The sequence below is a fragment of the Aphelocoma coerulescens genome, unplaced genomic scaffold (genome assembly GCF_041296385.1).
Source record: "Aphelocoma coerulescens isolate FSJ_1873_10779 unplaced genomic scaffold, UR_Acoe_1.0 HiC_scaffold_175, whole genome shotgun sequence".
Lineage (NCBI taxonomy): Eukaryota > Metazoa > Chordata > Aves > Passeriformes > Corvidae > Aphelocoma > Aphelocoma coerulescens.
Window position 1 is genome coordinate 34,530 of NW_027183523.1, and position 20,883 is coordinate 55,412.

The window sequence follows — 20,883 nt, forward strand, 5'->3', positions numbered from 1 at the left end:
GTCACTCCCTGGGATTTGGGGTCATTCTCCGGTCCCGGGGTCACTCCCTGGGATTTGGGGTCACTCTCTCTGCTATGGGGTCACTCCCCGCCCTCCCGGGGTCACTCTCTCCGCTATGGGGTCACTCCCTCCACTATGGGGTCACTTCCCGGTCCCGGGGTCACTTCCTGGGATTTGGGGTCACTCCTCGCCCTCCCGGGGTCACTCCCTCCGCTATGGGGTCACTCCCCGCCCTCCCGGGGTCACTCCCTGGGATTTGGGGTCACTCCCCGGTCCCGGGGTCACTCTCTCCGCTATGGGGTCACTCCCCAGTCCCGGGGTCACTCTCTCCGCTATGGGGTCACTCCCCAGTCCCGGGGTCACTCCCTGGGATTTGGGGTCACTCTCTCCGCTATGGGGTCACTCCCTGCCCTCCCGGGGTCACTCCCTGGGATTTGGGGTCGCTCCCTCCGCTATGGGGTCACTCCCTGGGATTTGGGGTCACTCCCCAGTCCCGGGGTCACTCCCTGGGATTTGGGGTCACTCCCTGGGATTTGGGGTCACTCTCTCCTCTATGGGGTCACTCCCCGGTCCCGGGGTCACTCCCTGGGATTTGGGGTCACTCCTTGGGATTTGGGGTCACTCTGTCCGCTATGGGGTCACTCCCCGCCCTCCCGGGGTCACTCCCTCCGCTATGGGGTCACTCCCTGGGATTTGGGGTCGCTCCCTCCGCTATGGGGTCACTCCCCGGTCCCGGGGTCACTCCCTGGGATTTGGGGTCACTCCCTGGGATTTGGGGTCACTCTGTCCGCTATGGGGTCACTCCCCGCCCTCCCGGGGTCACTCCCTCCGCTATGGGGTCACTCCCTGGGATTTGGGGTCACTCTCTCCTCTATGGGGTCACTCCCCGGTCCCGGGGTCACTCCCTGGGATTTGGGGTCACTCCCTGGGATTTGGGGTCACTCTGTCCGCTATGGGGTCACTCCCCGCCCTCCCGGGGTCACTCCCTGGGATTTGGGGTCGCTCCCTCCGCTATGGGGTCACTCCCTGGTCCCGGGGTCACTCCCTGGGATTTGGGGTCACTCCCTCCGCTATGGGGTCACTCCCTGGGATTTGGGGTCACTCCCTGCGCTATGGGGTCACTCCCTCCGCTATGGGGTCACTCCCTGGGATTTGGGGTCACTCTCTCCGCTATGGGGTCACTCCCCGCCTTCCCGGGGTCACTCCCTGGGATTTGGGGTCACCCTCTCCGCTATGGGGTCACTCTCTCCGCTATGGGGTCACTCCCTGGGATTTGGGGTCACTCTCTCCTCTATGGGGTCACTCCCCGGTCCCGGGGTCACTCCCTGGGATTTGGGGTCACTCCCTGCGCTATGGGGTCACTCCCTGCGCTATGGGGTCACTCCCTGGGATTTGGGGTCACTCTCTCCTCTATGGGGTCACTCCCTGGTCCCGGGGTCACTCCCTGGGATTTGGGGTCACTCCCCAGTCCCGGGGTCACTCCCTGGGATTTGGGGTCACTCCCTGGGATTTGGGGTCACTCTGTCCGCTATGGGGTCACTCCCCGCCCTCCCGGGGTCACTCCCTGGGATTTGGGGTCACTCTGTCCGCTATGGGGTCACTCCCCGCCCTCCCGGGCCCGCCCCCGCCCAGCCCCACCCCGGGGTGGGGTCTCCGGGGGTTTCCCCGGTTCTGCGGGCGGGGCCGGGGCCGGGCCCCCCCCCCGGGAGCTCCGGGGCTCCTCCCGCGGGCGGCGGCGGCGCCGGGAGCGCGGGGATGGCGGGGTCCGGGTGCCGCTGCCGGTGGCTACCGCGGCTGGCCCTGTGGCTACCGCGGCTGGCCCTGTGGCTACCGTGGCTCGTCCTGTGGCTACCGTGGCTCGCCCTGTGGCTACCGGCGGCCGCCGCCTTCAACCTGGACGGGAGCAGCCCCGTGCTGAAGGACGGGGAGCGGGGCAGCCTCTTCGGGGCGGCCGTGGCGCTGCACCGGCAGCTCAGCCCCGAACCCGCCGGGTGGTGAGTGCGGGGTCCCGGGGGGTCGCGGGGGACCCCCGGGAATGGGGGGGGGAGAGGGGAGCGGAGCTGGGAGCGCCGGGGCTGGGGGGATCCTATTGCCGGGATTTGGGGGGGATCGGGACCGCCGGGAATGGGGGATCCTATTGTCGGGATTTGGGGGGGATCCTATTGCCGGGATTTGGGGGGGGGATCGGGACCGCCGGGAATGGGGGATCCTATTGCCGGGATTTGGGGGGGATCGGGATCGCCGGGCATGGGGGATCCTATTGCCGGGATTTGGGGGAGATCCTATTGCCGGGATTTGGGGGGGATCGGGACCGCCGGGAATGGGGGATCCTATTGCCGGGATTTGGGGGGGATCCTATTGCCGGGATTTGGGGGGGATCGGGACCGCCGGGAATGGGGGGATCCTATTGTCGGGATTTGGGGGGGATCCTATTGCCGGGATTTGGGGGGGATCGGGACCGCCGGGAATGGGGGGATCCTATTGTCGGGATTTGGGGGGGATCGGGATCGCCGGGAATGGGGGGATCCTATTGCCGGGATTTGGGGGGGGATCGGGACCGCCGGGAATGGGGGGATCCTATTGTCGGGATTTGGGGGGGATCGGGACCCCTGAGGTTGAGGGGATCCTATTACCGGGATTTGGGGGGGATCGGGACCCCCGGGAATGGGGGGAATCCTATTACCGGGATTTGGGGGATCGGGACCCCCAGGGTTGGGGGATCCTTTTGCCGTGATTTGGGGGGGATCAGGACCCCCGGGGTTGGGGGGATCCTATTGTCGGGATTTGGGGGGATCGGGACCCCCGGGGCTGGGGGCACGCGACCCCCGGGAATGGATCTGGGGTCGCCGGGAGCCGCGGGGATGGGGAGAGCAGGAGCGCCGGGAATTTGGGCTTGGGGAGAGACCGGGATGCTCCCCCGGGATTTGGGGGGTTTGGGATCGCCGGGAGCCGCGGGGAGGGGGGCGACCGGGACCCCCAGAACCGACCGCAGCGCGCTGCAGACCTAGGGGACGGTGACACAAGGGACAGCGACGGGAGGGCCAGTGCCAGGACGGACAGGGCCAGTGCCAGCACGGACAGGGCCAGTGCCAGGCCGCCTGCGCGGCCCGGGATTATTCAGCATTAGCGGGGGAGGGGGGTTTTGGGGGGGGGGCTCGGGGGGCGAGCGCTGCCCTGGGCGCAGCCTCGGGGTGCTCGGCTGGAGGGACCCCCCCGGCCGGGCCCCCCCCGGGCCGTGCCCGCCGCCTCCCCTGCGCCCGCCGGTCCCTGCGGCGAACGCCCACCCGCGACTGCTGGCCACGGCCCCGTGTCCTCTGTCCCCGTGTCCCCCAGTCCCCCGTGTCCCTCTGTCCCCGTGTCCCCGTGTCCCCCAGTCCCCGTGTCCCCCGTGTCCCTCTGTCCCCGTGTCCCCTGTGCCCCTCTGTCCCCGTGTCCCCGTGTCCCCCTGTCCCCCAGTCCCCGTGTCCCCCGTGTCCCCGTGTCCCCCAGTCCCCGTGTCCCCGTGCCCCCTGTCCCCGTGTCCCCCCTGTCCCCCGTGCCCCCCTATCCCCGTGTCCCCCCTGTCCCCATGTCCCTCCCGACATCCCCCGGGGCTCTCGGGCCACTGCCGGGGGTCTCAGCCATGGGGACCCCCGGGGCGGGGCAGGTCAGAGCGCGCTGTCACCCGCGTGTCCCCACCCCTCGCCGCCGCCCCGGTGCCCTCCGGGCCCTCCCCCCGCCAGCCCGGTGTCGCCGCTGTCGCCGCTCTGTCGCAGCGCTCCCGCCCGCGCCGCGTTCTTGGCACCGAGGGCGGCTTTGGCCGCCGGTGCCCGGTGCAGGTGTTGGCGCTGGGCTCGGCTCCACCGACGCGGCCCCGGTGTCCCCTGCCTGTCCCCTGCCTGTCCCCTGCCTGTCCCCGGCGAGGCTCGGGCCGGCCTTGTCCCCCTGTCCCCTCGCAGGGTGCCCTGGCCCGGCTCCGTGGGGCACCCGCTGCCTCCGTGTCCTCCCTCCTTTTTTGGACATGTTGCTGCGGGGTATTTTGAGTGAATTCCAGTTTATTTTTACCGGCTCTGCCTCCCTGCCACCCCCCGGGGCTCCGCCGTGTCCCCTGGCCACCGTCACCCCGGGCAGAGGGGCCGGGGGTGGCCGCGAGCTCCCCGTGGCCACCGAAGAGCCGCGGGTGGCACCGCGCCGGTCCCACGGGGGGAACTCCCCGCGTCCCTTCCTGAGGCTCTGGGGTGGGGGCCAGGGGGTGTTTGAGGGGGGGGGGTCCCGGCTGTGTCACCTCCCCGTCCCCCACGCGTGTCGCGAGCTGCGGCTGAGACCGGCAGCGGCGCCGGGGCAGCAGCTGCTCGCCCGGGCTGGCACCGCGCTGGGCACAGCTGCGCGGGGGTGGGCACAGCTGCGCGGGGGTCCCGGGGTGAGGGGGGGGGGGGTGCTGGGGGCGTTCTGTGAAGCCGCCCCCCCCCCCCCTCCCCAGACCCTGACGGGGGTCCCTGCCCTGTGCCAGGCTGCTCGTGGGAGCCCCCCAAGCGCTGGCACTGCCCGGCCAAGGCGCCAACCGCACCGGGGGTCTCTTCGCCTGCCCGCTGACCGCCGAGCTCTCCGACTGCTGGCGGGTGCCCATCGATGAGGGAGGTGAGCTGTGACCCGGGGACGGGGACGGGGGGGGGGGGTCCCGGCGCGGTTTCCCGGCGGGGCTGACCCATCCCGTGCCCACCAGTGGACCCAGAACGGGAGAGCAAAGAGAACCAGTGGCTGGGGGTCAGCGTGAAGAGCCAAGGGCCCGGCGGCAAGATCGTGGTGAGCGCGTGGTGGGGGGGGGTGGGACCGGCGGCCTCGAGGAGGGGGGCTCCCGGCTCGCTGTGACCCCCTCGGGTGCCCCCCCCAGACCTGCGCCCACCGGTACGAGGTGCGGCACCGCGTGCGGCAGCCGCTGGAGACGCGCGACGTGATCGGGCGCTGCTTCGTGCTGAGCCAGGACCTGCGCGTCCGCGACGAGCTGGACGGCGGCGAGTGAAGTTCTGCGAGGGGCGACCGCAGGGCCACGAACGCTTCGGCACCTGCCAGCAGGGCCTGGCGGGCCGCCTTCAGCCCCGACCGCCGCTACGTCCTGCTCGGGGCGCCCGGCACCTACAACTGGAAGGGGTGAGGGGCGCTGGGACCCCTGCCACGGTGCGGGGTTTGGGGGTGGTGAGGGGGGTGGCACCTACAGGTGGAAGGGTGAGGGGCGCTGGGACCCCTCCCAGTGCGGGTTTGGGGGTGTGAGGGGGGTGGCACCTAGAGCTGGAAGGGTGAGGGGCGCTGGGACCCCTCCCAGTGCGGGTTTGGGGGTGTGAGGGGTGAAGGCAACTACAGGTGGAAGGGTGAGGGGCGCTGAGACCCCTCCCAGTGCGGGTTTGGGGGTGTGAGGGGTGAAGCACCCATAATTGGGAGGGTGAGGGGTGCTGGGACCCCTCCAGTGCGGGTTTGGGGGTTGGGTGGGTGTTGCTGCTCCGAGACCCCCAGCACCTACAGCTGGAAGGGTGAGGGGCGCTGGGACCCCCTGCCACGGGTGCGGGTTTGGGGTGTGAGGGGGGTGGCAACCTACAGGTGGAAGGGTGAGGGGCGCTGGGACCCCTCCCACGGTGGGGGTTTGGGGGTGTGAGGAGGGTGCACCTACAGCTGGAAGGGTGAGGGGCGCTGGGACCCCTGCCACGGTGGGGGTTTGGGGGTGTGAGGGGTGAAGCAACTACAGGTGGAAGGGTGAGGGGCGCTGAGACCCCTCCCAGTGAGGGTTTGGGGGTGTGAGGGGTGAAGCACCCATATTTGGGAGGGTGAGGGGCGCTGGGACCCCTGCCAGTGCGGGTTTGGGGGTGTGAGGGGGGTGGCACCTACAGCTGGAAGGATGAGGAGCACTGGGACCCCTCCCACGGTGGGGGTTTGGGGGTGTGAGGGGTGAAGCAACTACAGTGGAAGGGTGAGGGGGCGCTGAGACCCCTCCCAGTGAGGGTTTGGGGGTGTGAGGGGTGAAGCACCCATAATTGGGAAGGGTGAGGGGCTGCTGAGACCCCTCCCACGGTGAGGGTTTGGGGGTGTGAGGGGTGAAGCACCCATAATTGGGAAGGGTGAGGGGCGCTGGGACCCCTCCCAGTGCGGGTTTGGGGGTGTGAGGGGTGAAGTACCCACAGCTGGAAGGGTGAGGGGCGCTGGGACCCCTCCCAGTGAGGGGTTTGGGGGTCTGGGTGGGTGTTGCTGCTCCGAGACCCTCAGCACCTAGAGCTGGGAGGGTGAGGGGCGCTGGGACCCCTCCCAGTGCGGGTTTGGGGGGTGTGAGGGGGGTGGCACCTAGAGCTGGAAGGGTGAGGGGCGCTGGGACCCCTCCCAGTGCGGGTTTGGGGGTTGTGAGGGGTTGAGAGCACCCATAATTGGGAGGGGTGAGGGGTGCTGAGACCCCTCCCACGATGGGGTAAAGAGGGTGCTCAGGGCTGCCCCGGGGAGGGGGCGTGTGGGGCGCACCTGCCCGGGTTTGGGGGGGGGGCCAGGTGTGTGCAGATGTGGAGGTGCTCAAGCAGAGCTCCCTGGGAGCACGAGGGGTCCCCTCAGTGTCCCCTGGGGGTCCCCTGAGGGTCCCCATGTCCCCCTCACCCTGGGGAAGGGGTCCCGGCTCAAGCAGAGCTCCCTGGAGCTCTCGGTGTCCCCACGCCCCCCCCCCCCCTCCCCCCTTCACCTGGGGAGGGGTCCCTGCCCATGGATCTGCTCAGTCCGAGCTCCCCGGAGCTCGAGGGTCTCTGGAGGGTCCCCACGGGTGTCCCCGCTGTCCCCCCCGGGCCCCGCAGGGACCCTGCGCGTGGAGCAGCTCAACCAGAGCTCCCTGGACCTGCTGCGCCTCGACGCCGGCCCCTTCGAAGCGGGGGGGGAGAAGGACCAGGACCCCTCGCTCATCCCCGTGCCCCGCCAACAGCTACTTCGGTACGGGGGGGAGGGGGGGGGGCCCGGCCCGGGGGACCCCCCCCTACCCCCCCCACGGCAGCCGCGGCCCCTCCCCGAGCCCCCGAGCCCTCCCCCCCCCCCCCCTGACGCCCCCTCCCCCTGTCTCTGTCGCGGTGGCAGGGCTGCTCTTTGTGACAAACATTGAGAGCGCGACCCCCGACCAGAGGGTCTTCCGGACCCCCCAGCCCGGCGAGAGGGTCCCCGGCGCGGCCGCGGACGTGGCGCACAATTCCTACCTGGGTTCGTGCGTGCCACGCGCGTGCCACGCGCGTGCCGCACCTGCGTGCCGCACCTGCGTGCCGCACCTGCGTGCCACCTGCGTGCCACCTGCGTGCCACCTGTGTGCCACCTGTGTGACCCTCCTCCCCGTGCCGTGTCCCCCGCGGGCGTGGCGGGGACCCCACGGGGGTCCTGCGGGCACACCGCGTGTGGCGCGCCGTGTCCTGGCACGCGGTGTCCTCTCGGCGGGGGTGTCCCCCACGGCCCTCTCTCACCTGTGGACACGGGGGTCACCTGTACGGACACGCTCACCTGTGTCACCTGTACACTCGTGTGTGTCCCCCCCCCCTTCCCGGACGCACGTCCCCAGCCCAGGGTGGCACATTGGTGTCGCCAAACACGCCCCTGGCTCTCCACTCGTGTCCCCTCCCGGACACAGGTCGCCCCCCTGCCTCCCGTGTCCTCAGACACGCCCCTGTCCCCACGCGTGTCAGCCCCGCGCACACGCAGCCCCGCACGCGTGTGGCCGCAACGCCCCCCGCCCCTCTTGTGGCTGTGAGCCCCCGGCCCCTGTCCCCGGCCCTGTGTCACCGGCCCCTGTCCCCCCGTCCTTGTCCCCCTCATCCCTGTGCCCCCATCCCTGTCCCCCCTTCCCTGTCCCCCATCCCTGTCCCCCCTTCCCAGTCCCCCCATCCCTGTCCCCCACTCCTGTCCGCCCCTTCCCTGTCCCCCATCCCTCGTCCCCATCCCTGTCCCCCCATCCCTGTGCCCCCAACTCCTGTCCCCCATCCCTGTCCCCCATCCCTGTCTCCCCCTTCCCTGTCCCCCATCCCTGTCCCCCATCCCTGTCCCCCTTCCCTGTCCCCCATCCCTGTCCCCCATCCCTGTCCCCCCGTCCCTGTCCACCCCTTCCCTGTCCCCCAACTCCTGTCCCCCATCCCTGTCTCCCCCTTCCCTGGTCCCCCACTCCTGTCCCCCCATCCCTGTCCCCCCATCCCTGTCCCCTCATCCCGGTCCCCCCCATCCCTGTCCTCCATCCCTGTCCCCCGTCCCTGCACCCCTTCCATGTCCCCCCCTTCCCTGTCCCCACCACTCCTGTCCCCCCCCATCCCAGTCCCCCCATCCCGGTCCCCCCCCATCCCTGTCCCCTCATCCCGGTCCCCCCATCCCTGTCCCCCATCCCTGTCCCCCATCCCTGTCCCCCCTTCCCTGTCCCCCCGTCCCTGCACCCCTTCCATGTCCCCCCTTCCCTGTCCCCACCACTCCTGTCCCCCCCATCCCAGTCCCCCCATCCCGGTCCCCCCCATCCCTGTCCCCCATCCCGGTCCCCCCATCCCTGTCCCCCATCCCTGTCCCCCATCCCTGTCCCCCTTCCCTGTCCCCCCCTTCCCTGTCCCCCACATCCTGTCCCCCCCATCCCTGTCCCCCCCATCCCTGTCCCCCCCCCTTCCCTGTCCCCCCTTCTCTGTCCCCTCATCCCTGTCCCCCATCCCTGTCCCCCCATCCCTGTCCCCCCCTTCCCTGTCCCCCACTCCTGTCCCCCCTTCCCTGTCCCCCATCCCTGTCCCCCCATCCCTGTCCCCCATCCCTGTCCCCCCATCCCAGTCCCCCATCCCAGTCCCCCATCCCTGTGCCCCCATCCCTGTGCCCCCATCCCTGTCCCCCCATCCCTGTCCCCCCATCCCTGTCCCGTGTCCCGTCGCTGTGCCAGGGCTGTGTTGGGGACACCGCCAAGCTTGGGGGGGCTCACAGAGCTTTGGGGGGGGGGGGTCACAAAGCTTGGAGGGGGCTCACAAAGCTTGGGGGGGCTCACAGAGCTTTGGGGAGGGGGGATCCCAAAGCCTGGCGTGTCCCCACACCCCCCGTGTCCCCCGCTTGTCCCCCCCTGGTGATGTGTTTGCATGGGGGGTGGGGGGGGGGAGGTGTGCATGGATTGAGGGGGGGCTGGAGCCTGGCTGGGGGGGCTTGGGGGGGGCTCGGGGGGCTGCTCACGACAACCACTGCAACGTGGGGAGGGGGCTCTGCTCTGGATTTTGCTGCTTTGGCCCCCAAATTCTGCCCTTTTCCCTCCCAATTCTGCCCTTCCGGCAATGCTGGGGGAGGGGAGGGGGGCTGCACCTCGCCCCCCATTCCCGCAAGGCGAATTCCTCCCATTCCTTCATTCCCGCAAGAATTCCCTCATTCCCCCTCCATTCCCACGGGGACAATTCCCCCCTTCCCTGGCAGAGAATTCCCCCATTCCCACTCTTCCCACCAGAAGAATTCCCCCATTCCCCCTCCTCAATATCCGCGGGGATATTCCCTCATTTCCTCCCGTCTCACCCAGTTTTCCTCCGTTCCCAGAGAGAATTCCCCCATTTCCCCCCAGTTCCCACCCAGACAGAGGGGCCTGGGGGGTGACCCCAACCCTGCGGTGTCCCCGTGTCCCCGCAGGTCCAGGACTGGGGGTGACCCCAACCCCGTGGTGACCCCAACCCCTCGGTGTCCCCGTAGGGTCCTGGGTCCCCTCCGGGACTGGGGGTGACCCCAACCCCGTGGTGACCCCAACCCCTCGGTGTCCCCATGTCCCCGTAGGGTTCTGGGTTCCCTCCGGGACTGGGGGGTGACCCCAACCTCGCGGTGTCCCGCAGGTCCCGGACTGGGGGTGACCCCCGACCCCGCGGTGTCCCCGTAGGGTCCTGGGTCCCCTCCGGGCCTGGGGGTGACCCCAACCCCGTGGTGTCCCCAACCCCGCGGTGTCCCCGCAGGGTTCTCGGTGGACTCTGGGATGGGGGGGTGACCCCAACCCCCTCGGTGTCCCCTCAGGGTCCTGGGTGCACTCTGAGATGGGGGTGACCCCAACCCCGCGGTGTCCCCGTGTCCCCGCAGGTCCAGGACTGGGGGTGACCCCAACCCCTCGGTGTCCCCGCAGGGTCCTGGGTCCCCTCCAGGACTGGGGGTGACCCCAACCCCCGTGGTGACCCCAACCCCTCGGTGTCCCCGTGTCCCCGCAGGGTTCTGGGTCCCCTCCGGGCCTGGGGGTGACCCCGACCCCTCGGTGTCCCCGCAGGGTTCTCGGTGGACTCCGGCGCGGGGCTGACGAGGCCACAGCAGCTGAGCTTTGTCACCGGCGCCCCCCGCGCCAACCACACGGGCGCCGTGGTCATCCTGCGTCGCGACAGCGCCAATCGCCTGGTGGCCGAGGCCGTGCTGGCCGGCCACCAACTGACCTCGGCCTTCGGCCACGCTGTGGCCGTCCTGGACCTCAACAGCGACGGGTGGGTTTTGGGGGGAAAAGGGGGGGTGTGGGACACGTTGGTGTCACCTTTGTCACCGTGGGACGCGTCCGCGGTCACTGTCACCGTGTCTGTGTCCCCCGCGGGGCTGCGGACCCCCCGAAATCACGGCGAGACCCCCGAGAGTAGAGCACTGCCCCCCCCCTTCCCTCCCCCCCGGCACCCCCAGTTCTCGAGGGTTCTCCAGTCCTGAGTCCCCCCCCCCCAATCGCAGGGACCCCCCCCCTCCCCAAAATGCCGGGGAGACCCCACGGGCAGAGCCCACCCTGGGATCCCCCCAATCCCCGAGGACCCCGCCCAAACCGGAGACTCCCCCCAAAATCCCGGGGAGACCCCACGGGCAGAGCCCACTCTGGGATCCCCCCAATCCCCGAGGACCCCCGCCCAACCCCTGGGACACCCCGAAATCCCGGGGAGACCCCACGGGCAGAGCCCACCCTGGGACCCCCCCCAATCCCCGAGGACCCCGCCCAAACCTGAGACTCCCCCCAAAATCCCGGGGAGACCCCACGGGCAGAGCCCACCCTTGGAATCCTCCATCCCCACAACCCCTGGGACCCCCCAAAATCCCGATGAGACCCCCCTGGGCCCCACCCACCCCAGAACCCCCCATCCCCGAGGATCCCTCCCCAACCCCTGGGACCCCCCAAAATCCCGATGAGATCCCACGGGCAGAGCCCACCCCAGAACCCCCCATCCCCGAGGATCCCCCCAAAATCCCGATGAGACCCCCCCTGGGCCCCACCCACCCCAGAACCCCCCATCCCCGAGGATCCCTCCCCAACCCCTGGGACCCCCCAAAATCCCGATGAGACCCCCCTGGGCCCATCCCACCCCTGGGACCCCCCTCCCTCAGGATCCCCCCAACCCCTGGGACCCCCCAAAATCCCGATGAGACCCCACGGGCAGAGCCCACCCTTGGAATCCCCCACTGCCAGGACCCCCCCCCAACCCCTGGGACCCCCAAAATCCCGATGAGACCCCCACGGGCAGAGCCCACCCCAGAACCCCCCATCCCCGAGGATCCCCCCAAAATCCCGATGAGATCCCACGGGCAGAGCCCACCCTTGGAATCCCCACTGCCAGGACCCCCCCCAACCCCTGGGACCCCCAAAATCCCGATGAGACCCCCCTGGGCCCCACCCACCCCAGAACCCCCCCATCCCCGAGGATCCCTCCCCAACCCCTGGGACCCCCAAAATCCCGATGAGACCCCCCTGGGCCCATCCCACCCCTGGGACCCCCCCTCCCCCAGGATCCCCCCAACCCCTGGGACCCCCCAAAATCCCGATGAGATCCCACGGGCAGAGCCCCACCCCAGAACCCCCCATCCCCAAGGATCCCCCCAACCCCTGGGACCCCCCAAAATCCCGATGAGACCCCCCTGGGCCACACCCACCCCAGAACCCCCCATCCCCGAGGATCCCTCCCCAACCCCTGGGACCCCCCCAAAATCCCGATGAGACCCCCCTGGGCCCATCCCACCCCTGGGACCCCCCATCCCCGAGGATCCCCCCAACCCCTGGGACCCCCCAAAATCCCGATGAGACCCCCACGGGCAGAGCCCACCCCAGAACCCCCCATCCCGAGGATCCCCCCAAAATCCCGATGAGACCCCCCCATGGCCCCATCTCACCCCAGAACCCCCCATCCCCGAGGATCCCCCCCAACCCCTGGGACCCCCCAAAATCCCGATGAGACCCCCCCTGGGCCCATCCCACCCCTGGGACCCCCCCTCCTCAGGATCCCCCCAACCCCTGGGACCCCCCAAAATCCCGATGAGACCCCCACGGGCAGAGCCCACCCCAGAACCCCCCATCCCCGAGGATCCCCCCAAAATCCCGATGAGACCCCCCTGGGCCCCACCCACCCCAGAACCCCCCATCCCCGAGGATCCCTCCCCAACCCCTGGGACCCCCCCAAAATCCGATGAGATCCCACGGGCAGAGCCCACCCCAGAACCCCCCATCCCCGAGGATCCCCCCAAAATCCCGATGAGATCCCACGGGCAGAGCCCACCCTTGGAATCCCCCACTGCCAGGACCCCCCCCAACCCCTGGGACCCCCCAAATCCCGATGAGACCCCCCTGGCCCCATCCCACCCCAGAACCCCCCATCCCCGAGCATCCCTCCCCAACCCCTGGGACCCCCCAAATCCCGATGAGACCCCCTGGGCCCATCCCACCCCTGGGACCCCCCTCCCCCAGGATCCCCCCAACCCCTGGGACCCCCCAAAATCCCGATGAGATCCCACGGGCAGAGCCCACCCCAGAACCCCCCATCCCCGAGGATCCCCCAAAATCCCGATGAGACCCCCCTGGGCCCCACCCACCCCAGAACCCCCCATCCCCGAGGACCCCCCCCAACCCCTGGGACCCCCAAAATCCCGATGAGACCCCCCCTGGCCCCATCCCACCCCTGGACCCCCGAGGTGGGTGTGGGGGTGTGTGTGTGGGGGGGGGTGACAGATCCGTGTTCCCCCCCCGCCCCCCAAAGCTGGATGGACCTGGCCGTGGGGGCCCCCCACTTTTTCGAGCGGCAGGAGGAGATCGGGGGGGCCGTGTACGTCTACATCAACCCGGGGGGGCTGTGGGGCAGCGCGACCCCCCCTGCGCCTCAACGGCACCCGCGGCTCCATGTTCGGGGCGGCCCTGAGCTCCGCCGGGGACCTCAACCGCGATGGGTTCGAGGGTGAGGGGCTTTGGGGGGGGTTTAGGGGGGATTTGGGGTCTGGGGATGGACGCCAGCCACGATGGGTTGGAGGGTGAGGGGATTTGGGGGGGATTTTGGGGGGATTTGGGGTCTGGGGATGGACGCCAGCCACGATGGGTTGGAGGGTGAGGGGATTTGGGGGGTGTTTGGGGGGGGTTTAGGGGGATTTGGGGTCTGGGATGGACCCCAGCCACGATGGGTAGGAGGTGAGGGGATTTGGGGGGGATTTGGAGGGTTTGGGGGGATTTAAGGGGGATTTGGGGTCCTTGAGGGTTGGGGATGGACCTCAAGTGCGATGGGTTGAAGGGTGAGGGGCTTTGGTGGGGGTTTAGGGGGGATTTGGGGTCTGGGGATGGACCCCAGCCACGATGGGTTGGAGGGTGAGTGATTTTGGGGGGGATTTAGGGGGGATTTGGGGTCTGGGGATGGACCTCAGCCATGATGGGGTTGGAGGGTGAGGGGCTTTGGGGGGGATTTAGGGGGGATTTGGGGTCTGGGGATGGACCTCAGCCATGATGGGTTGGAGGGTGAGGAGATTTGGGGGTGTTTGGGGGGGATTTGGGGGGGATTTGGGTTCCTTGAGGGTTGGGGATGGACGCCAGCCACGATGGGTTGGAGGGTGAGGGATTTGGGGGGTGTTTGGGGGGGGTTTAGGGGGGATTTGGGGTCTGGGGATGGACCCCAGCCACGATGGGTTGGAGGGTGAGGGGATTTGGGGGGGATTTAGGGGGGATTTGGGGTCTGGGGATGGACCTCAGCCACAATGGGTTTGGAGGGTGAGGGATTTGGGGGGCTTTGGGGGGGATTTAAGGGGGATTTGGGGTCTGGGGATGGACCTCAAGTGTGATGGGTTGGAGGGTGAGGGGCTTTGGGGGGGGTTTAGGGGGGATTTGGGGTCTGGGGATGGACCCCAGCCACGATGGGTTGGAGGGTGAGGGGATTTGGGGGGGTTTAGGGGGGATTTGGGGTCTGGGATGGACCTCAGCCACGATGGGTTTAAGGGTGAGGGGCTTTGGGGGGCTTTGGGGGGGATTTAGGGGGGATTTGGGGTCTGGGGATGGACCTCAGCCACGATGGGTTGGAGGGTGAGGGGATTTGGGGGGGGTTTAGGGGGGATTTGGGGTCTGGGGATGGACCTCAGCCACGATGGGTTGGAGGTGAGGGGATTTGGGGTGTTTGGGGGGGATTTAGGGGGGATTTGGGGTCTGGGGATGGACCTCAAGTGCGATGGGTTGGAGGGTGAGGGCTTTGGGGGGCTTTGGGGGGGATTTAGGGGGGATTGGGGTCTGGGGATGGACCCCAGCCACGATGGGTTGGAGGGTGAGGTGGATTTGGGGGGGATTTAGGGGGATTTGGGGTCTGGGGATGGACGCCAGCCACGATGGGTTGGAAGGTGAGGGGATTTGGGGGGGATTTAGGGGGGATTTGGGGTCTGGGGATGGACCTCAGCCATTGTGGTTGGAGGGTGAGGAGATTTGGGGGGGTTTAGGGGGATTTGGGGTCTGGGGATGGACCTCAAGTGTCATGGGTTGGAGGGTGAGGGGATTTGGGGGGGGTTTAGGGGGGATTTGGGGTCTGGGATGGACCTCAGCCACGATGGGTTTAAGGGTGAGGGGCTTTGGGGGGCTTTGGGGGGGATTTAGGGGGGATTGGGGTCTGGGGATGACCTCAGCCATGATGGGTTGGAGGGTGAGGGGATTTGGGGGGGGATTTAGGGGGGATTTTGGGGTCTGAGGATGGACCTCAGCCATGATGGGTTGGAGGGTGAGGGGATTTTGGGGGTGTTTTGGGGGGATTTGGGGGGGGATTTGGGGTCCTTGAGGGTTGGGGATGGACCCCAGCCACGATGGGTTGGAGGGTGAGAGGGCTTTGGGGGGGATTTAGGGGGGATTTGGGGTCTGGGGATGGACCTCAAGTGTGATGGGTTGGAGGGTGAGGGGCTTTGGGGGGGATTTAGGGGGGATTTGGGGTCTGGGGATGGACCTCAGCCACGATGGGTTGGAGGGTGAGGGGATTTGGGGGTGTTTGGGGGGATTTGGGGGGGATTTGGGGTCCTTGAGGGCTGGGGATGGACCTCAAGTGCGATGGGTTGAAGGGGTGAGGGGCTTTGGTGGGGGTTTAGGGGGGATTTGGGGTCTGGGGATGGACCCCAGCCACGATGGGTTGGAGGGTGAGGGGATTTTGGGGGGGTGTTTGGGGGGGATTTGGGGGGGATTTGGGGTCCTTGAGGGTTGGGGATGGACCTCAAGTGCGATGGGTTGAAGGGTGAGGGGCTTTGGGGGGGGGTTAAGGGGGGATTTGGGGTCTGGGGATGGACCTCAGCCACGATGGGTTGGAGGGTGAGGGGATTTGGGGGTGTTTGGGGGGGATTTGGGGTCTGGGGATGGACCTCAAGTGTGATGGGTTGGAGGGTGAGGGGATTTGGGGGGGATTTAGGGGGGATTTGGGGTCTGGGGATGGACCCCAGCCACGATGGGTTGGAGGGTGAGGGGATTTGGGGGTGTTTGGGGGGGATTTAAGGGGATTTGGGTCCTTGAGGGTTGGGATGGACCTCAAGTGCGATGGGTTGGAGGGTGAGGGGCTTTGGTGGGGGTTTAGGGGGGATTTGGGGTCTGGGGATGGACCTCAGCCACGATGGGTTGGAGGGTGAGGGGATTTGGGGGGAATTTGGAGGGTTTGGGGGGGATTTAAGGGGGATTTGGGGTCTCTGAGGGCTGGGGATGGACCTCAAGTGTGATGGGTTGGAGGGTGAGGGGCTTTGGGGGGCTTTGGGGGATTTAAGGGGGATTTAAGGGGGATTTAGGGGGAATTTGGGGTCTGGGGATGGACCTCAACCACAATGGGTTTGAGGGTCAGGGGCTTTGGGGGGATTTGGGGTCTGGGATGGACCTCAAGTGTGATGGGTTGGAGAGTGAGGGGCTTTTGGCGGCTTTGAGGGATATTTGGGGGGGATTTAGGGGGATTTGGGATCCTTGAGGGCTGGGGATGGACCTCAAGTGTGATGGGTTGGAGGGTAAGGGGTTTTGGTGGGTCGTTGGGGGGTTTGGGGGGATTTGGGGGGGATTTGGGGTCTAGGGATGGACCTCAAGTGTGATGGGTTGGAGGGTGAGGGGCTTTGGAGGGTTTGGGGGGGATTTGGGGGAGTTTTGGGGGGGCTTTGGGGGCTTTTGGGGCGGATTTGGGCTCTCCAAGACCTGCGCGTGCTGCAACCGCAGCCCCTCGACCGTGACAGAATTGAGGGCGTTTCGGGCCTTTTTGGGGTACCCTTATCCTGCCGAGGAGGGGGTGCCGGTGCCACTTGGGGGGGGGGGTCTGACCCCCAAAACCCCCCCCTTTTCCCCCCCCAGACCTGGCTGTGGGGGCCCCTTTTGACGGAGCGGGCAAAGTTTTCATTTACCACGGCAGGCGCCCTGGGCATCGTCACCAGCCCGGCGCAGGTGAGGGGGTCCCGGGGGTGTCCCTGGGGGGGGGTCCCCGGGGGGGTCCCGGGGGGGGGGGGTCCCGGCTCACCCAGAGCCTCCCCCCACCCCTGCCCAGGTGCTGGACGGGGAGGCCGTGGGGGTCTCGGCCTTTGGGTACGCGCTGTCGGGGGGGCTGGACGTGGATGGGAACCTGTACCCCCGACCTGCTCGTGGGGTCCCTGTCGGACACCGTGGTGCTCTACAGGTGAGACCCCCACCCCAAAAAATCCCGATCCTGGGGAGCCCCCAATTCCTGACAATCCCCTGACCTCAGGGGTGTCGTCGTCGTCCCCCCTCCCCCCCAGAGATGGGACCACCCCCATTCCAGAGGACCCCCCCCAAATTCCTGAGTACTTCCCACCCCGGACATCCCTCAAATCCCTGAGACCCCCCCCCCAAATCCCTGAGACCCCCCCCCAAATCCCTCAGGACCCCCCCCCAAATCCCCGAGTCCCCCCCAAACCCGAGTCCCCCCCAAATCCCTGAGACCCCCCCAAATCCCGATCCTGGGGAGCCCCCAATTCCTGACAATCCCCAGACCTCAGGGTGTCCCCCCCCTCCCCCCCAGAGTTGGGACCCCCCCAGGAGCCCCCAATTCCTGACAATCCCAGACCTCAGGGTGTCGTCGTCGTCCCCCCTCCCCCCCAGAGATGGGACCCCCATTCCGGAGGACCCCCCCCCCAAATTCCTGAGTACTTTCCACCCCTGGACATCCCTCAAATCCCTGAGACCCCCCCCCCCCCAAATCCCTCAGGACTCCCCCCCTCCCCGAGTTCCCCCAAATCCCCGAGTTCCCCCAAACCCGAGTCCCCCCAAATCCCTGAGACCCCCCCCCAAATCCCTCAGGACTCCCCCATCCCCGAGTTCCCCCAAATCCCCGAATCCCCCCAAACCCGAGTCCCCCCCAAATCCCTCCGGACCCCCCCAAATCCCTGAGACCCTCCCAAATCCCTCAGGACTCCCCCATCTCGAGTCCCCCCAAATCCCTGAGTCCCCTCTCAAATCCCTGAGTCCCCCCAAACTCGACTCCCCCCAAATCCCTCAGGGACCCCCCCAAATCCCTGAGACCCTCCCAAATCCCTCAGGACCCCCCCCAAATCCCCGAGTCCCCCCAAATCCCTGAGACCCCCCCCAAATCCCCGAGTCCCCCCAAATCCCTGACACCCCCCCAAACCCAAATCCCCCCAAACCCCCGAGTCCCCCCAAATCCCCGAATCCCCCCAAACCCGACTCCCCCAAACCCAAATCCCCCCCCACCTCGCCTCTCCCTCCACCCCTCCCAGCGCTTCCCGTGCACTGCCGGGGGTCCCTCCCAGGGCTGGGGGTGCCTCTCCGAAGTTGGGGGGCTCCCCCGGGGGACCCCCATTTCCCTCCCTCCCACCCCCCCCAGAGCTCGGCCGGTGGTCCACGTGTCCCGGAACGTGTCCGTGCTGCCGCCCCACATCGACCTGGAGCAGAGCAGCTGCCGCCACCGGGACGGCGTCTGGTGGGTGCCACCCTGTCCCCCCCCCCCACCCCGGGTCCCCTCCCCCCTCGACCCGACCCTCTACGGGGGCGGCGGGACCCCCCCAGTGACCCCCCAGTGACCCCCCCCCCAGTGTGGAGGTGCGAGCGTGTTTCAGCTACACGGCCAGTCCGGCCACCTACAGCCCCGGCTCGGTGAGTGGGGGGCGTGGGCACCCCCGGGGGACCCCCCCCCTGAGCCCTGAGGGTCCCCCCGACCACCCCCCATTCCTGGGGATCCCCCCCGCCCTGTCCTTGAGGATGCCGAAATCCCTGAGTGTGTCGCCCATTCCTGGGGTTCCCCCATTCCCTGGGGGGTTCCTCCCACGTTGTTATTTCGGGGAGTTCCCCGGTCCCTGAAGAGCCCCGCCCCTCCCCCCTCTCCATTATTTGGGGTCTTCGCCATCCTTTGGGATCCCCCCAATCCCAGAGTTCCCCCCCCCATCCTTTGGGATCCCCCCCCAATCCCAGAGTTCCCCCCCCACCCTTCAGGACCCCCCCCAATCCCAGAGTCCCCCCCCATCCTTTGGGATCCCCCCCAATCCCAGAGTCCCCCCCCATCCTTTGGGATCCCCTCCAACCCCTCAGGATCCCCCCCCATCCTTTGGGATTCCCCCACCTTTCAGAACCCCCCCAACCCCAGAGTCCCCCCCCATCCTTTTGGGATCCCCCACCCCTCAGGTTCCCCCCCACCCCTCAGGATCCCCCCCCCCCCCCCCATCCTTTGGGGATCCCGCACCCTTCAGGACCCCCCCCAATCCAGAGTCCCCCCCCCACCCCTCAGGATCCCCCCCCCCCCCATCCTTTGGGGATCCCCCACCCCTCAGGTTCCCCCCCCCCTCAGGATCCCCCCCCCCCCATCCTTTGGATCCCCCACCCCTCAGGATCCCCCCCCCATCCTTTGGGGATCCCCCACCCCTCAGGATCCCCCCCCCCCATCCTTTGGGGATCCCCCACCCCTCAGGTTCCCCCCCCGCCTCAGGATCCCCCCTCCCCATCCTTTGGGGATCCCCCACCCCTCAGGATCCCCCCCACCCCTCAGGATCCCCCCCCCATCCTTTGGGGATCCCCCACCCCTCAGGACCCCCCCCAATCCCAGAGTCCCCCCCCCACCCCTCAGGATCCCCCCCCCCCCCATCCTTTGGGATCCCCACCCCTCAGATCTCCCCCCCATCCTTGGGATCCCCCACCCCTCAGGATCCCCCCCCCCCATCCTTTGGGGATCCCCCACCCCTCAGGACCCCCCCCCCCCATCCTTTGGGGATCCCCCACCCCTCAGGTTCCCCCCACCCCTCAGGATCCCCCCCCCCATCCTTTGGGGATCCCCCACCCCTCAGGACCCCCCTCCCCAACCCCGGTGCCCCCCCCCAGAGCTGCAGTTCGTGCTGGAGGCGGACGCGGAGCGGCGCCGGCGGGGGCAAGTGCCCCGGGTGGCCTTCCTGGCCCGGGGGCCCGCGGACCCCGAGCACCGAATCTCGGGACCCTGGAGCTGCCCGGCAGCGCGAGCGCGGCTGCGTCACCGCCACCTTCCGGCTGCACGTGCGTGCTTCGGCCTCCTCGGCCTCCTCTTCCTCACCCTCCGCCCTCAGCATCCTCGTCCTCGCTGCGCTCACCTTCCTCAGGCTCGCCCTGCTCAGCTTCTTCTTCTTCTTCCTCACCGTCGGCCTCAGCTCATCTTCCTCAGCCTCATCTTCCTCAGCCTCATTCTCCTCATCCTCATCCCATCTTCATCCTCATTCTCCATCCTTCTCATCCTCATCCCCATTTTCATCCCATCCTCCTCATCCCCATCCCCATCCCCATCCTCCTCATCCTCATCCCATCCTCCTCATCCCCGTCCCCATCCCTATCTTCATCTCCATCTTCATCCTCGTCCTCCTCATCCTCATCCCTGTCTCCATTTTCATCCCATCCTCCTCATCCCCATCTTCATCCCCATCTTCCTCATCCCCATCCTCCTCATCCTCATCCCCGTCCCCATCTTCATCCCCATCCTTGTCATCCCCATCCCCATCCTCCTCCTCCCCGTCCCCATCTTCATCCCCATCCTCCTCATCCTCATCCTTCTCCTCCCCATCCCCATCCCCATCCTCATCGTCCTCATCCCCATCCTCATCCCCATCTTCATCCCCATCCCCATCTTCATCCCCATCCTCCTCATCCTCATCCTCCTCATCCTCATCCTCATCTCCACTCCATCTTCATCTTCATCCTCCTCAATCCTCATCCCTGTCTCCATTTTCATCCCCATCCTCCTCATCCTCATCCTCATCCCCATCCTCTCCATCCCCATCTTCATCCTCCTCATCCTCCTCCCCATCCCCATCCCATCCTCGTCTTCATCCCCATCCCCATCCTCATCTCCATCTCATCCTCGTCCTCCTCATCCTCATCCCTGTCTCCATTTTCATCCCCATCCTCCTCATCCTCATCCTCATCCCCATCCTCTCCATCCCCATCTTCATCCTCCTCATCCTCCTCCCCATCTCCATCCCCATCCTCGTCTTCATCCCCATCCCCATCCTCATCTCCATCTTCATCCTCGTTCTCCTCATCCTCATCCCTGTCTCCATTTTCATCCCATCCTCCTCATCCTCATCCCCATCCCCATCCTCTCCATCCCCATCCCTATCCCCATCCTCCCCATCCTCATCTTCATCCCCATCCTCCTCATCTTCATCTTCATCCCATCCCCCTCATCCCCATCCCCATCCTCCTCATCCTCATCCCCATCCCCATCCTCTCCAACCCCATCCCCATCC

At 67.9% G+C, this 20,883-nt stretch overlaps 1 protein-coding gene across 1 annotated transcript in view; it reads left to right on the forward strand.

Moving 5' to 3' along the window:
- The first annotated feature begins 1,755 nt into the window (after positions 1-1,755).
- LOC138100964 (integrin alpha-7-like) overlaps positions 1,756-20,883 on the forward strand; it is a 19,680-nt gene continuing 552 nt past the window's right edge. Inside the window, 19 exon segments of the mRNA XM_068998801.1 lie at positions 1,756-1,994; positions 4,490-4,617; positions 4,703-4,782; positions 4,871-4,994; positions 4,997-5,061; positions 5,063-5,127; positions 6,739-6,910; positions 6,912-6,930; positions 7,072-7,191; positions 10,220-10,427; positions 12,942-13,050; positions 13,052-13,136; positions 16,505-16,560; positions 16,562-16,594; positions 16,695-16,775; positions 16,777-16,823; positions 18,009-18,104; positions 18,217-18,281; positions 19,493-19,660. Of these exon segments, the coding sequence (XP_068854902.1) occupies positions 1,756-1,994; positions 4,490-4,617; positions 4,703-4,782; positions 4,871-4,994; positions 4,997-5,061; positions 5,063-5,127; positions 6,739-6,910; positions 6,912-6,930; positions 7,072-7,191; positions 10,220-10,427; positions 12,942-13,050; positions 13,052-13,136; positions 16,505-16,560; positions 16,562-16,594; positions 16,695-16,775; positions 16,777-16,823; positions 18,009-18,104; positions 18,217-18,281; positions 19,493-19,660 (1,960 nt within the window).